General features: G+C 43.7%; 1 protein-coding gene across 1 annotated transcript; it reads right to left on the bottom strand.

Annotated features, from left to right (window-relative positions):
- Positions 1-285: 285 nt before the first annotated feature.
- zyg11 (zyg-11 family member, cell cycle regulator) lies at positions 286-13790 on the bottom strand. Its single transcript, XM_050054296.1, has 18 exons — positions 13332-13790; positions 13021-13186; positions 10597-10808; positions 10160-10477; positions 9902-10015; positions 9681-9797; positions 9453-9593; positions 9050-9226; positions 6805-6869; positions 5406-5505; positions 5273-5323; positions 4130-4291; positions 3890-3937; positions 3599-3796; positions 3449-3501; positions 2459-2556; positions 1554-1754; positions 286-1465 (listed from the first exon to the last, which is right to left on the bottom strand). Exons 1-17 carry the CDS (start codon positions 13353-13355, stop codon positions 1564-1566), a joined length of 2235 nt encoding a protein of 744 aa, XP_049910253.1. The 5' UTR covers positions 13356-13790; the 3' UTR covers positions 286-1465; positions 1554-1563.
- Between the last annotated feature and the right edge of the window lie 9 nt (positions 13791-13799).

Here is a 13799-nt window from a genome sequence, read left to right as displayed (position 1 = left end):
AAACCCTGCTGCCCACTAGTGTTTTGGAGGTGTAACTGCAGAGTGACAGACACCACCGCACAAGTATAAATGCTCACAACGGCGTTGGCCACGTGTTTGGGGTATGGCGTAGAGCTGACGCACAAGTATAAACACGGCTTAAGAGGAGCGTCTGTATTTTTGACTGTATTGAAAATCAAACTTTCAGGATCTCTGAATACCTCCGTATATGGTCATACCTTGATACCGCCCAAGCCTATAACATACTGTATAATAATTTCCATGCAATCAATTCAACTAGTCCTGAAAAAAAAAACAATTCCTATTTCTCTCTCATTTCCTATTATTTACAAATGACACACAGCCTTTATGATGCACCTGCTTGTACAGACGTACATACACATGCTCACACTGAAGCTCTGCCTCTGTCTTTCAGACGCACAGGGAAGCACAGCAAACATACTGATACATACACAAGTTTCTCAAAGAGAAAACAGCTCTGACTCAAAACACACGTACATTCATCATGACTATACTGACCACTTATTGCCATTTGTGTCCAAGGAGGACATGTAGTTTTTCAAATAATTGACGGTATCATTTCAGCTTATTTGAACTCTGGATCTTCTGATTTACAGAACTGCTGGTTTGCCGCTGATACGACACATTTAGGGCTGCCAAACGTTTAAAAAAGAAAACGCACTGGAGCTTCTCAAAGACATGTAACTTCTCTATACTTTAGGTTTTCATCTTTAATGTTTGGAACATTTGAACCCACTGAACACACCCTGGGCAAGTGTCCTGTCACATCAAATCAAAAGGCATTAGCTGATAAAAGACTAAATAAAGAGGAGAGCAACAGCAGTATTGAGGACCCAGAGGCATGGGTGTCAGTGAACAGAACACTGCTACAAAACAAACAAGCAAGCATTCCTAAAATGAACATTACAAGCGTTCACACAAACTCCAGCATGCTTGAGCTCACAGCAGCATCATGCGTATATCTAATAAGCTAATCGACCAATTCGGCAACCAGAGCCCTCAGTAACATACGGGAGCTGGAGGGTGTCGATCCTCAGCGGAGCTTTTGGGGGGGTTCAATCCCACACTGAGATTTGTACATGTGCACTGACAACTGTTTTTGTTTTTGGTACGAAAATCATCATGATGTCAGACTAACAAGAGCGAGCACAGAAACAAACCTCCTGTTGAGATTTGAGCGTAACTGATCGACAGTTCTCATAACTTAATGTTTTATCGCGACATTAGCACACACAGAAACATTTTTTTGTTTTGAAACAAACACAAAGAAAATAAATAAAGTTAGTGTGTGTGCAAAGAACTGCAAAGTCTTTGTCCTTAAATGTTTTCGGCATTCTTGATAAAGTGTGTTTGTGCGTGGGGTATGCACTCACACACACATACAAAATCCCCTCTGTGGTGGGACCCAGCTCACTTCCTCCTCTTGGTCAGGGAGCCTCATTTTCTGAAGGAGAAAATGCACAAGAATTAAAAACCTCGAGCCATCATGAGACTGAGACACAGCAAATAACCACTAGTGTGTGAATCTTTACCTCTGTGAGGTTATTGTGGCGGCGGGCGGCGACTTGCATGTGTTTGTGCAGGCTGGCCGGTGCGGGCTCTGTGGCGCTGCAGGCTCTCCAGAATGCTCTTCGCCAACAGTTTGACGTCTTTGTGGGTCTGTGGGTGCGTATGCACGAGCTCCAGCTGCTGCAGGCCGCCTTCCTCCAACAACATGCTGCAGTAGCGAGCGGCTGTAACACACGGGGGAATACAGCTTCAAATCTGTCAGCTGTTAAGTGAATAAATAAGAGGCTGACATTTTTTGGGGAAATCCTGTGGGTTACAGGATTTCTGTGGGATTCCTGTGGGATAGGATTCAATTTCAACATTCATCACGTGACTGGGATGGGACAGAAAAAACGTAATGGGAGCGGGTGGGATGGGAATCAATAATATTGAGCTAGTAATTTGAATCAGCAGCTGTTAGATCCTTCCCACTGAGCACAGGAAATATATGGCCGTAGTTATGAGGACACATACTTACCTTATGTTAAGCATGTGAAGTAAAATGGATCGTTTAGGATAATAGCGAGATCGTGATGCTAATTTCAGTTAGCGCTTTATTGGGACTTCCCATTATGTGTAACGGAGGAGTTATTTGCCACATGTTTGTAGCAGTTGGACAAAATACGGTTTATTACCAAGAAATTTTGCCTCAGTGTTTAGTTGATTGAATATGCTCAGTTTCTCTATATAAATATGCAGTTCTAATATTAATAAACACTTTATTTATTATTTAAATACACGAGATAGGAACAGGGTGGAATGGGAGTCATTCTTTCCTGGACTGGGATGACACAGGAGTTTTTTGTGTGCAAGTATCATAGGACAGGAGTGAAAATCCACTCCTGTGTCACCCTCTGATAAATAACCGTCCAAACAGTAAATTTCTCACCGTTCTTGCTGCAGACATGTTGCATGGCCCAGGCTGCCCACAGCTGGACACCAGGGGTGTGAAAGCACTCCAGTAGGGGAAAGAAGGGGTTGAATGACCTAAACAACGAGAGACAACAAGAATATATTAAGTTTATACTGCATGTCACGTGCTAAAGTTCTGACTGTGGATCTTTTGACTTCTAATAAAAGGCTGTTTTGACTCTAATTCACACCAACATCAACTCTAAAGCTCAACATAAAACATGCATGAAATGTTTTACTGACTTGTTTTTCAAGGCGCTCCCTTAAAACACATTTTCCAGCACTGTATGAAAATAAATTTGAGCAGACTTGCTCGATGATCCATCCTTCATTACACTGTTTGTGCCCACAGACTATATTTAGTATGATAAGTAAAAATGCCAAAACATTTGTTCTGACTGTTCTAAAGATTTGAAATCTGGTCCAGACGTACTCTGGGTAACTGTCTAACAGTACAACTTTTGGATCACATGGAAAATCACAGTTTTAGCCAAAGTCAAGTTAGAAGTTAGAAAAAGCGCTGCATTATGTTTATTAAATGTTTTCCATATTTTTTTACACTGCATGTGTGTGTACATATCCTTGATTCAACTTGTTATGAGTTTATAGATACCAAATACTTGATTGTGCTCCTTGTAGTTTCTGAGCCATTTTCTTGTCATGCTATTTTTAGTCTTTGAGCACATGGGATGACTGTTTCCCCTAAAATACACAGAAACATGGAAAAACAGTCCCATGTGCACAAAGACTAAATATGGTATGGTACGACAATGGCTGTATCTCAGAAACTATATGAACTGATTTGCTGTCAGGTAAGACCAGAGAATTTCAGTTCCCGGCAGAATTGGGTTAATTTTTGTCACAGGTTATGAACAGTTTCACTGCTGAGCCTGTAAGGAAATGTAGGACCTGCTTATGTTAATGTGTTTGTCTGCTTTATTATTACAGTAGAGCAGCTGCGTCTCACCTGTAGGCCACCATCTCACACTCAGGCGGGGGCCACTGCATAATGACATCATGCTAGAGAGACAGAAATAAAAAACAACTCAAAACTTTTCAAAATAGCTGTGCACAGTGTCTACATGTGGGCGTTAGAAGAAGTTTTGCTGACTCTTACCAGCTGCTCCAGCAGCGAGGACCGAAGCTCAGGGCTGAGCGTCCAGGCTGCCTCCCCTCGTGATGTCAGATGTGCGAGGATGCCCGCGGCGAAGTAGCTGACCTCCACCTCTGGGCTGTGCAGCAGGTTGCTGATGTGGTCCAAGAAGCCCTGCACCATCAGCTCCACATGAAGCTCTCCGACCTCGGCTATGTTGTTCTACACAACAAAAAGAGTAATGATGTTTTAATATTGTAAATGTATTCAACTTTTGTTTTTTTCTAGAGGGTAATAAGAGAGCAGTGAACTCACCAGCAGACCGAGAACCTTCTGCTGGATCGAGGACTCACTGGGGAAGGACTGCAGAGGGGGGGTGGTGGGAGTGGGGGAGGTGTGGAAACAAAACAACAGTGAGTCAGCCTGCCCCACAGGCTTACATACATCTGCAGAGCAACATGTAATTAAGTGTGATAATTAACTAATATGGTAATCTGCTCTGAGCGGTTGATGCTTGCTGTTTATTTACATGTACATGTCGACATTTCTGTGTACCTCTAGAACTTTAATAAACAGATCCAGGCCCTGGTTCTCGATGAAATGGCGGCAGGTTGTTGGCGATTCATCAGTGAGGTTCCACAGTGCACTCAGTGTGAATTTGAGGGTGGCGTCCACCACGCCCTGAGTAGCCTTCTGACGCACAATGTGGAGCAGTTGCTGCAGGGAGGAGGGACAACATTAGCATTGAAAACAGGAAGCTCACGGTTGTATGCCTGAGTTATGATGTTGAATAACGGCCAGGGAGGTGTTTTTGCAGGCCATTATGATGTCACTGTAAAGTTGACCTTTGACCTTTTGGATATAAAATGTCATCACTTAGAGACTGTACACATGCCACGTTTCTTGCACCCTCAAATTCATTGTTTTCAATGTAGACACACAGCAGGCGCACTCAAATGCCAGTGACGTCATCGCAGTACCCCGAGATAAACAGAGTTCAACTTTTCAAACACAGCAGCACACAACCATGTGACGAGGAACAACCAATCACAGCTGACAGATATCTTTCCTTTCTTCCGTAAATATGTCTGTGGTAAATATGGAAAAGCTGATCATGTTAGTGCAGGGCTGCCAGAGCTGTACATCTGTCCCACAGACGATAGGCCTGCACACTTATAAACAGCTCCTGGAAGAAGATCAACTCTGCACTCAGGATTTCGGGTAAATAGGCTACGATACGGAGCTTGTTAGGGTTGCTTAGCAACCTCAGACGCAACCTGCTACTGCGCTCTTGAAAGCTGGCACAAAGAAGGCACAAAAGTAGCGCGCAGTGACTGACCTCGCGTTTTCAGGTGGTTAAAGACGCAGCATGTGTACGTGCCCTTAATCATTTTATTCCATCAGACATTTTCGTGACATTTTGTCATAATTAGCGTATGAATTCATAAGTTATGGCCAATAACAAGTTTTGTGAGGTCACAGTGACCTTTGACCACCAAAGTGTAATCAGTTCATTGTTGAGTCCAAGTGGACGTTTGTGCCAAATTTGAGGAAATCCCCTAAAGGTGTTCTTGAGATATTGCATTTAAGAAAAGAGGACAGACGGACAACCCGGCCATGGCGCACGGGCATAATTAGCCTTTTATTTTTGTCCATTAGTAAAGAAGGAAAAGAACAGAGCTGAAATGAGAGGCTTACCTTGACGATGAACAGCTCTGCTCCCAGCTGAGCCGTCTGCTCTGTGGACAACTGGAAAAGGCAAGAAGAGTTCAAGAATAACCCTACAAATGTGCTGAGAATGCATATAATATGAATGCAACACATCATGTACCTTAGCAGCCAGTATGGAAATGATCGCCACAGCCATCCTCTGCATGTTCTGGTCTTCGTGGTTGCAAAGCCACTGCATCACGAGTTTGGCAGCTTCAAACCTTGCAAACAGGAAGAGGAAGAAAATACTTGAGCTGTAAATATATTACACATTCGACAGACTTGATTTTATATTATAACCTTTCAATTATTTTCCTTTTTGATTTCCTGCTTTGCTTCCACATTTACTTTTTCAGTCTTTTATATATTACGTCCCTTTTAAAAAGATGTAACCATTTGAAATGTACATTATAAAAACATGTTAAAGGAGCTATATGTAAGAAATCTAAAGCAAATAGTAGTAAAATCCTCCTAATATGTCACAGAGACTAAGGAATAATGTTAATATAACATACTGATCTCACCGACAACAATAGTACAGCCAGAATATTCGCATTTAAAAAAAATTTTTACGGTCCGCAAATCATGTTTATGTTTTGAATTTGTGTTTTGGCCTGTTGCGCCACCCACCGCCGTCTACCAGTCACACAGTCAGTAGAGTCTCAGCATCAGTTACAGTTACGACTGAGCTACAATGGCTGATGGTGCGACTAAACCCAAACGACTTCATTATGATTCCCAAAAAACGCCAAGACAAAACTCGAGGCAAAGCGAGGGTCTATATAGGAGATGCTTCTGAACGGTGGAGACAGTTGAAAGTGGAGAAGAATTTGAAATCGGATGTCGAAGTGGCTACTCTTCTCCTCGACAGGTAAGCTTTAGCCAAAGTTGGCTAACTACCATCATAGCTGGACGGGGATGGACATTTCGAATACTTTCAACTGTTGTTCATTTTCGATCATACATTGTAGCCCATGTGCAGGTGGGTCATCGACCCGACTGATGTTTTTGAGAAAGAAATGTTAGCAGCACGGCAAGCAGCATTAGCAGTGTCCCAGTACATAGCATTAGCAGCCGGCTCCTCCTCCGCTGTATCCCGGCAGCAGCGGCAGAGAAGCCGGACATGCTCGAACGGTCCACTGGAAAACCGAAGATGAAGGACTCGGCGACACGGCCCTGCCACGGCAGCCGCCCGTGGGCAAACAAATCACCCCCAATTTCCACCAGATGCGTGTTGGTTGCGTCTGCGCTCCGGCAGGGCAGTGGAGCCGATAGGATTCAGTTCTAGTCAATGTGTGTGTTTCCACCGGCTGCAGCTGTGCTGCGTTCCAGCTCCATCTCTGCTGCAGCACTCCGGAGCCCTCCGCAACAGATATGCAGGACTTATAATTTGCCAGACGCCGGGGGGGACATGACTCGCGGCAGTATTTTGAATTTGAGTGCAGTAACTGTTTTGGCCACATTCCTACATACAGCACCTTTAACATTATTTTAATAAATGCTGAATGAGTATTTCTCACCTGTTGAATGGAACCTCCTGCAAAATGCGATCGCTGCACAGAGACAGCAGGCAGTTCTTCTGCAGCTGTAGACAGAGAAAACAGGCATCAGTCCAAAACCTGAACATGTGACTGCAATGACCTCACGCAATCTGTTACTGTACTTTCCTCTTCTTATCAGCTGTGTTTCTGTGCACAGGCCCAGCAAACAACACAATATCCAGCAAATACATTTGGTTTATATCTGTACATGTTGCTTTCCACGATGACTAATCCAGTTCCAACCAGATCCCTACATTTGGCTCCAGTTAAGGCCACACTGATTTTTAAATTGTATTAATGGTTTAGAAAGCACAATAGTCTTGCATTGCACTTCATTAAATGAAGCTCTTATCTCCATCCATGGTGAGTAACACAAAAGAGGCTGTTTCAGGCTGTCACAATGCACTCAGGTTGCATACAGTTTTTCCCTCTCTTGGATATTTACATACCAACACTGTGACCCATCCTCTACACTCAGACGAGGCCTCCAACACTAGCTCGCTCTCAAGCTTCAATTATTACTTCTGTCTTGTTTGTGACTAACTGCAGCTGCCAGTGTGGTTGGTTCAGGCAGGGCAGGCTTATGTCTGGAGATTATGTCTGTACACAGGCAGGTTCTGAGTGTGAATTAAGAACATAGTGTGTACACGTGGTTCAAAAATATTGGGGAAAGAATTCTGGAGTGTAAAGATAATCCTGACACCGTCAAAACTGAAAGGTTTTCTTTATCATGGTGCCCTTTACAAATAACTTTGACCCTGAGCTGCACTGGGGAAGCATAATTTGCATTGTTTCTATTTTTACCCCTATTCTTTGCTTCCCTATTTATCTGTACTAATTTCTGTCATTGTGCTGCTGCAACACCGGTATTTCCCCTATTGAGATCAATAAAGGCGTATCTTATTTTGTGTACTATAAAGCACATTGCAGGTTCAATATTAACATTTTAAAATCAGCGGTTATAAAACAATAAAAAGCTTTTCTTCATTTTTGTGTTTCCTGCTCAACAGTACATTAACTAAAACATTTAATTTAGCTTAGCAGAGGGTGTTTTCTATATTCATCTGTGCCTTGCTTGTCTTGTCATCATCATCATTGTTGGGAACTGCTGACATGCCACACAAAACATAATTATATTTAATGCATGAGAATGAACTCTTCCACAGAAAATCAGATGCCCCTTTTTAGAGCTGGGTGATGAAACGACCATCTACGATATATCGATATATTTTCAAGCAAGAAAACAATTTAGACAACACTGCTTATATCGATATAGGGTCAAGTTGTATTACATGACGCATACCAGTGTTCACCTTCTTCGGCAACACTCAGAGGCACAGGGGTATTTAATCTGCCTATTAATTAATCTACAGCGCGACATCGGTCTTCAAGTTATACGTGCTACACTATATCAGTCTGTGAGGCGAATAAAATTACCGCAGCACACGTGCAGTACAGTGATGCACTGCTAGTTTATGTGTGAGGTGGATCATAGCATGTCGCCATTCTTCTTGGTAGTTGTAGTCTATTTTGTGACACTGAGACAGCGCCTGGATGCTGGCGACAGATCTGTTTAAAAAATGCAGCGACAACACAGACGTTTCATATACAAGACGTATATAACGTGGACAAAGTGTCTCTCGCTCGTTCCCTCCCTCGGCCTCTCTGTTGATGCTCTGTGCATAAGTAAGGTTAATAGCCTAAATAAATGAAAATATTTAAATCATTTTCCAGCACTAGATTTCATGGAAAACGACTTTTTGACTCCGCCCATAAAGATTTTTAATTGTTTCAAACCTACCCAATACTTTCATAGTCATGTTATAGTTCAGTGTCCTGTGCTGCAAACCTTTAAACGTCTGTAGCTCCAGTGCTGTGTGCAAAAACATTAACATACAGCTCTGCTATTTATTTTATGTAATTTTTACTTGATGTGTTGTTCAGCTGTATATTTTCAAACAGGGGGAAAAAATCCTTGTCTTTGCATTTTATTTTGATCACAGTCTGTTTTTATAAAAGTGCGAGTGACATCTCAAGTGTGGCTTTGACTTGCAACTGAACGTGTCGCCCATAGACATATCGTGTGTCGCCAGTCAGCCTGTAAATACCGAGATATGAATTTTTGTCCATATGTCCCAGCCCTTCCCCTTCTCTCACAGTTCCCATGACTGATATGACATGCATGATGTATGCCATTGGGAAAGAAGTGCAGGCATGACGCTACCTGTTGGTGGTTGGGGAACGTCCTCATGGCCTCCAGCAGAAGCTGAGTGACGGTGCTCAGCAGTCGCACTGGCATTCCTGCTGCCAGGTCCTGCTTTGTCAGGTTGAACACACAGGCACTGGCTGCCAGCTGGACATTCAGAGTGGCAGGGTGATTCTTCATACCCAAAACTACCAGCTAGGGGAAAAAACAAGAGAGGAGGGAATGAATTTAATGTTAAGTGAGACAGATGAGGAACTTGTGTGGGGGTGTACGGCTTTGACAATATACTCTTTTTAGAAGGAAATGTGACTCTTCATCACTTGTGGATCAGATATGACATTGTATGTACTGCTTATGCATAATAAAACAAGGTAATCTGATAATCTACACTGTTAGAAAGACAATAACGTCGTGGTCTCACCTTGAGGATGTCGGGCCTGGGTTTCTCCATGACATGCGTCAGGCTGAAGAGATGGAACAGAGCCTCTCTCACAAAGCCTTCCCTCTCACTGTAGCGACGCAGGGCCTCACAGATCTGGGTCTCATTAGCTTCTCCTGTTACCTGTTTTTACACAAAAGACCATTTACTGTAGCAAACCTGGATTTCTATATGCATGTTATCAATGTTAATATAGACATCTATACCTACCTTTAGATTTCCTTCTCCAGAGAGGAAGTCAGAAAAGCCAGCATCTGTGGCCAGAAGTCCCACAAAGGTCATCCCTGGCCTCTCCTCAACAAAAGCCTTGACAGCTGCATCTGTCACCTGTAACGTTCACATATGTACGAAATTACAATTCAACTCTACGGCCTGTATGATTTCTTTGCAATCTAGCTGAAATGCTCATTGACAAATAGAAACACACACACCTGTTTCCTCCCTGAGACATCCAAAGAAACAAGAGCAGGCAGGATCCCTGGCTGTCCAAGCAGCTGACGAGCCACGTCAGAGGTAAACTGCTTGTCATCACTGATGTCCAGGTGCTGCACAGACAATGTTTCACGCAAACACACACACAGTAGTATTTTGAGTAACACAAAACAAGCATGGCTGAGTGTTCTTCTCAGCACAAAACAGTAAAGGTTTAATATTTGACACACAGTGCAAAACTCCATCCTTCCACTAACCTGCAACACATCCAACTGGCCTATGACTCCCAGCAGCTGAGCAGTGCTCATCTCCAGCCTCTTCAGCTGGTGCAGCGTTAGCGAGCGCAGCCGCTCCTTCAGGCCCAGCAGTGGGCTCAGGTTGGTGACTGAAGTGTTGGAAAGATCGAGGCTCTCCAGCCGAGGCAGCGAACAAACATCAACAAGCCCAGAGTCATAGAAGTCTACGTTGGCTAGAGACAGGGAGCGGAGGCCCTGGAGGGAGCTGAAGCGATACCGGATTGGTTCCTCCAGAGAGGACATGGTGAGACCTGTTAAGACAAGTCGCTGGAGGGACTCCTGCAGGATGTTTGAGGGAAAACACCCAACAGACAATGAGTTTCAGTTCCTTAAATATAAAAGGGTGGTTTGAGAACTTATTTTTTTGAGTCACACAAGCTGACATGATCTCACTTTACCTGACAATATTTATTGGTGGCCAGTCCCTGTAGAATATCAGGAATAGTGAGGTCTGCATTGACCCTGGCAGCGTCCAGCTCCAACAGCCTGTGAGGACAGAGGGCTTTCTGGAAGGCCTCTGCAGAGATTCGCGCTGTACGGACGCAGGCTCGTCTCAGCCGCAGGTATTCACAGTTCCGAAATACACCCACTGTGCTGTCATTCAGCAGACCTGCAGTGGAATGAACCCGAGTTAAGTTTAATCTGCGGCGTCATGCAGGACTTAGCAGGGCTTGCACAATACTGCCTCTGTTTACCAACGGCACGGTTTAGGTGACAACATGGCATCAGATTAAGTGGCTGTTCTTTACTTTTTGAAAGATATAGAAGCAGCTTTGGAAAGTCACCCAGGAGATGTATGCAAGTTTAGATTTCCTTTTGTTTTTAATCGAGAGTTATTCAGGTTGGTATTAAAAGGTTCGACAGGTGATTTAACAGTGTAAAAACTAAACTACAGATCTTAACTGTGGGAGTTTGTAGGCTCAGGAATCGCCAGCCCTGTTCAGGACTGCAGGGGCCATAGGTTTCACTTCAACATTGGCGGGGCACACATATCCTCCTGAGACCCTGTGTCCTCATCAGGACATCACATTTTGGGTTTACTGGACCTTATACATCATTCTGCTTAGCTTAAGCCTGTTGTCCTCATTTGTGGACACTTTTTGTGCCATCCAGTGGCAGTAAAACCACAATACATTAATCCATGTAAAAACAAGACGGCAGCCATCTCTGCCAAGTCAATCTGCAGCCGACACCAACACAAACGTGGACGAGGTACAAAACCTGATCAGAGTGCATGGTTGAAACTTGTTTATTTATGATTAATAATGTTTGTAGTTTGATATAGCAACAGATGTCACCACTTTTAGCTACGATAACGAACTAAGACACTGTTAAAGCAGCTCTTACCTTTCTTGCATTTCACACAGCACTTAGAAAGAAATTGAACATCCACAACTCCACCTCCCTCCAAAGGCCTACTCCCCCCTCCTCATTACGTCTATGATAGACGTAGGCGTTGGCATGGTAACGTTAGATACACGGAAGAGGAGAGCGAGTGTAGCGTAACAACCAAGACAGTCAACCCCGGAGTTTTAAAACTCAACCGGAGTCAGTGATGACTGATGAGTTTTAGAATAAGGTTACAGTGCTAACGTTAGATAGTAGCGTTAACGTTACTAGTAAGTGGAAACACACAAGGAAGATAACGTTAATGTTTCTGAGACTACGCTACAGTAGGCTAACGTTAGCCAAGTAAACTAAACGTAATGTTACCTGTCCTGCACAGTCAGTAAACTAAACGTAATGTTACCTGTCCTGCACAGTCAAACGCAACCCTGCTACCAGAGCGGTTACATCAGTTGGATGCCACCATGTGGGGAAGACAGACAGGACACTCGGCCAATCAATGATTGGTCGGAGTTTTCTTAGAACCATATGAGAATGGTACAATTATGAGTTTTTATCTCTGGTGGAATTCACTTCCATTTTAGTGTGCCATCAGCTTATTAATAGCATTTTAACCTAAACAAAGAAAAGTGTAAAATTTCCAGAAAGGTAAGTGTCGCTTTAATTATAAAGTGCTCATTTGAATCAGCTTGTTGAAGGACACTGGGACTTTGTTATCATCTCGTTTGATGATAAAGGCTAGGCTTGTGCCGGTTTGAAAATTTTCCAACCGGTTTGATTTAAAGCCAAATATCTAACCGAATCGATATATCGAATTATATACCTAATTTTACCACTGGGGGTCGCATTTGAGCTTTTTTTTTTTTTTAAATAATGCTGTATTAACCGCCAATACACACAAGGTTACACAAGAAGAAGCAGAAGCAGAAGCAGAAGCAGAAGCAGAAGGACACTTCTCTCGCAGCAGCAGACAGCTGAGCGGAGCTGCGGAGTCCAGTCCGTGGAGCCTCTGAGACAAACTAAACAAAACACTTGTAGGCTCCTCCACTTCATTTAAAAACATACATAAACCTTATTAAGTTGTCATAATGCATGTTTCAATGCAAGATAAGTTGAATATAGACCCTTGACACGCTGCTGATGTGAAAAGACAATGTTTATTTATACTTATCAGGTCCTACTTATCCCAAATAGCTGGGAGACATTTTAAATGCAAACCAAACAAAAGCTTAGGTCTCAGGAGGATATGAAACGCAGGGTATGGAAGTCCTCTGCCAGAAAATTTTGAGCATTACCCCCTTAATTCCTGCATTCTGGTGAATTCTGAGCACCCACTGGTGCCTTTCTGCATCAGTTTATAGTGTAAAAGTCGTGTCTCAGTTTTTATCAAGGGGACAAATGCACATGTTCAACATATTTAGTCCCCCCCAGAATCTACACCTGTGCATGACCTGTCTCTGGAGGTCCAGGTTTACCTTCAGTGGCCATCTTAGCCAGCAGCTGGTCTGCGAGCTCCTGAGGGAAGAGCACGGCCTCCCTGAAGCACAGGGAGCCATCAGGACGCTTCACACAGAAACACTCCAGGTTCTGGCTCACATGGGTCAGACACAGGTCGGTCAGAGCCGGTGGAGACGCCTCATCCTGGGAACAAAAAGGGAGATTTGTTGCTGCGGTTGCATTCACTGCAATTTGTTCATATGCTATTTTTACGTAATGCGACGCAGCGACTGAGCTCATAAAAACACATACGTCGCACAAAATACCTGAAAGCAAAGCTGAAACTCACCGTGTTTAGGAAACTACAGGCCATGGCTTGAAAAATGTTTTAGCTTATGCAACCGAGACTGGTGTCGCTTTCTAAACGGCGAGAAATAAAGCTAAGCTAGCTAAGGTTAGCTGCCGAGCGGCTCCGCTGTTAGCCGTTTCACTTTGCAACGTTCACCTGTCCGAGACTTATGCTAACCTGTCTGACAACACAGGTACGAGGAGGAGAGGACGGCGAGCGAGCGAGCGAGCGAGCGAGCGTGCAGACAGCTAGCTCACTTGTTGTCGCCTCCGAGGTGGAAAATCGCTCTCCGTGCACAAATGTCGAAAGCTGTTCGCTGCCGTGGCGGAATCCATGTTTAAAAGATATCGACTATTCACTGTAGCGGCTGGAGCTGTGAGCTACGGAGTCAGGAGGGGAATATCGTTTTCACAGCCAGTAGTTGGGTCTATTTTTGACTAGACTGACAGCCAACAAAGGTCAGAACAC

This window comes from Epinephelus moara, chromosome 10 (assembly GCF_006386435.1).
Source record: "Epinephelus moara isolate mb chromosome 10, YSFRI_EMoa_1.0, whole genome shotgun sequence".
NCBI lineage: Eukaryota > Metazoa > Chordata > Actinopteri > Perciformes > Serranidae > Epinephelus > Epinephelus moara.
This window is presented reverse-complemented; position numbering and strand designations above follow the sequence as displayed.

Bases quoted from the DNA above. Each gene is read 5' to 3' on its own strand.
- zyg11 (XM_050054296.1), bottom strand. From the start codon at position 13,355: ATGGCCTGTAGTTTCCTAAACACG. The intron at 9,594-9,680 runs GTAGGTATAGAT...GTGTAAAAACAG, and splicing joins CTGGAGAAGGAAATCTAAAG to GTAACAGGAGAAGCTAATGA. The intron at 5,324-5,405 runs GTACATGATGTG...TGCCTTTTCCAG, and splicing joins TTTCCATACTGGCTGCTAAG to TTGTCCACAGAGCAGACGGC.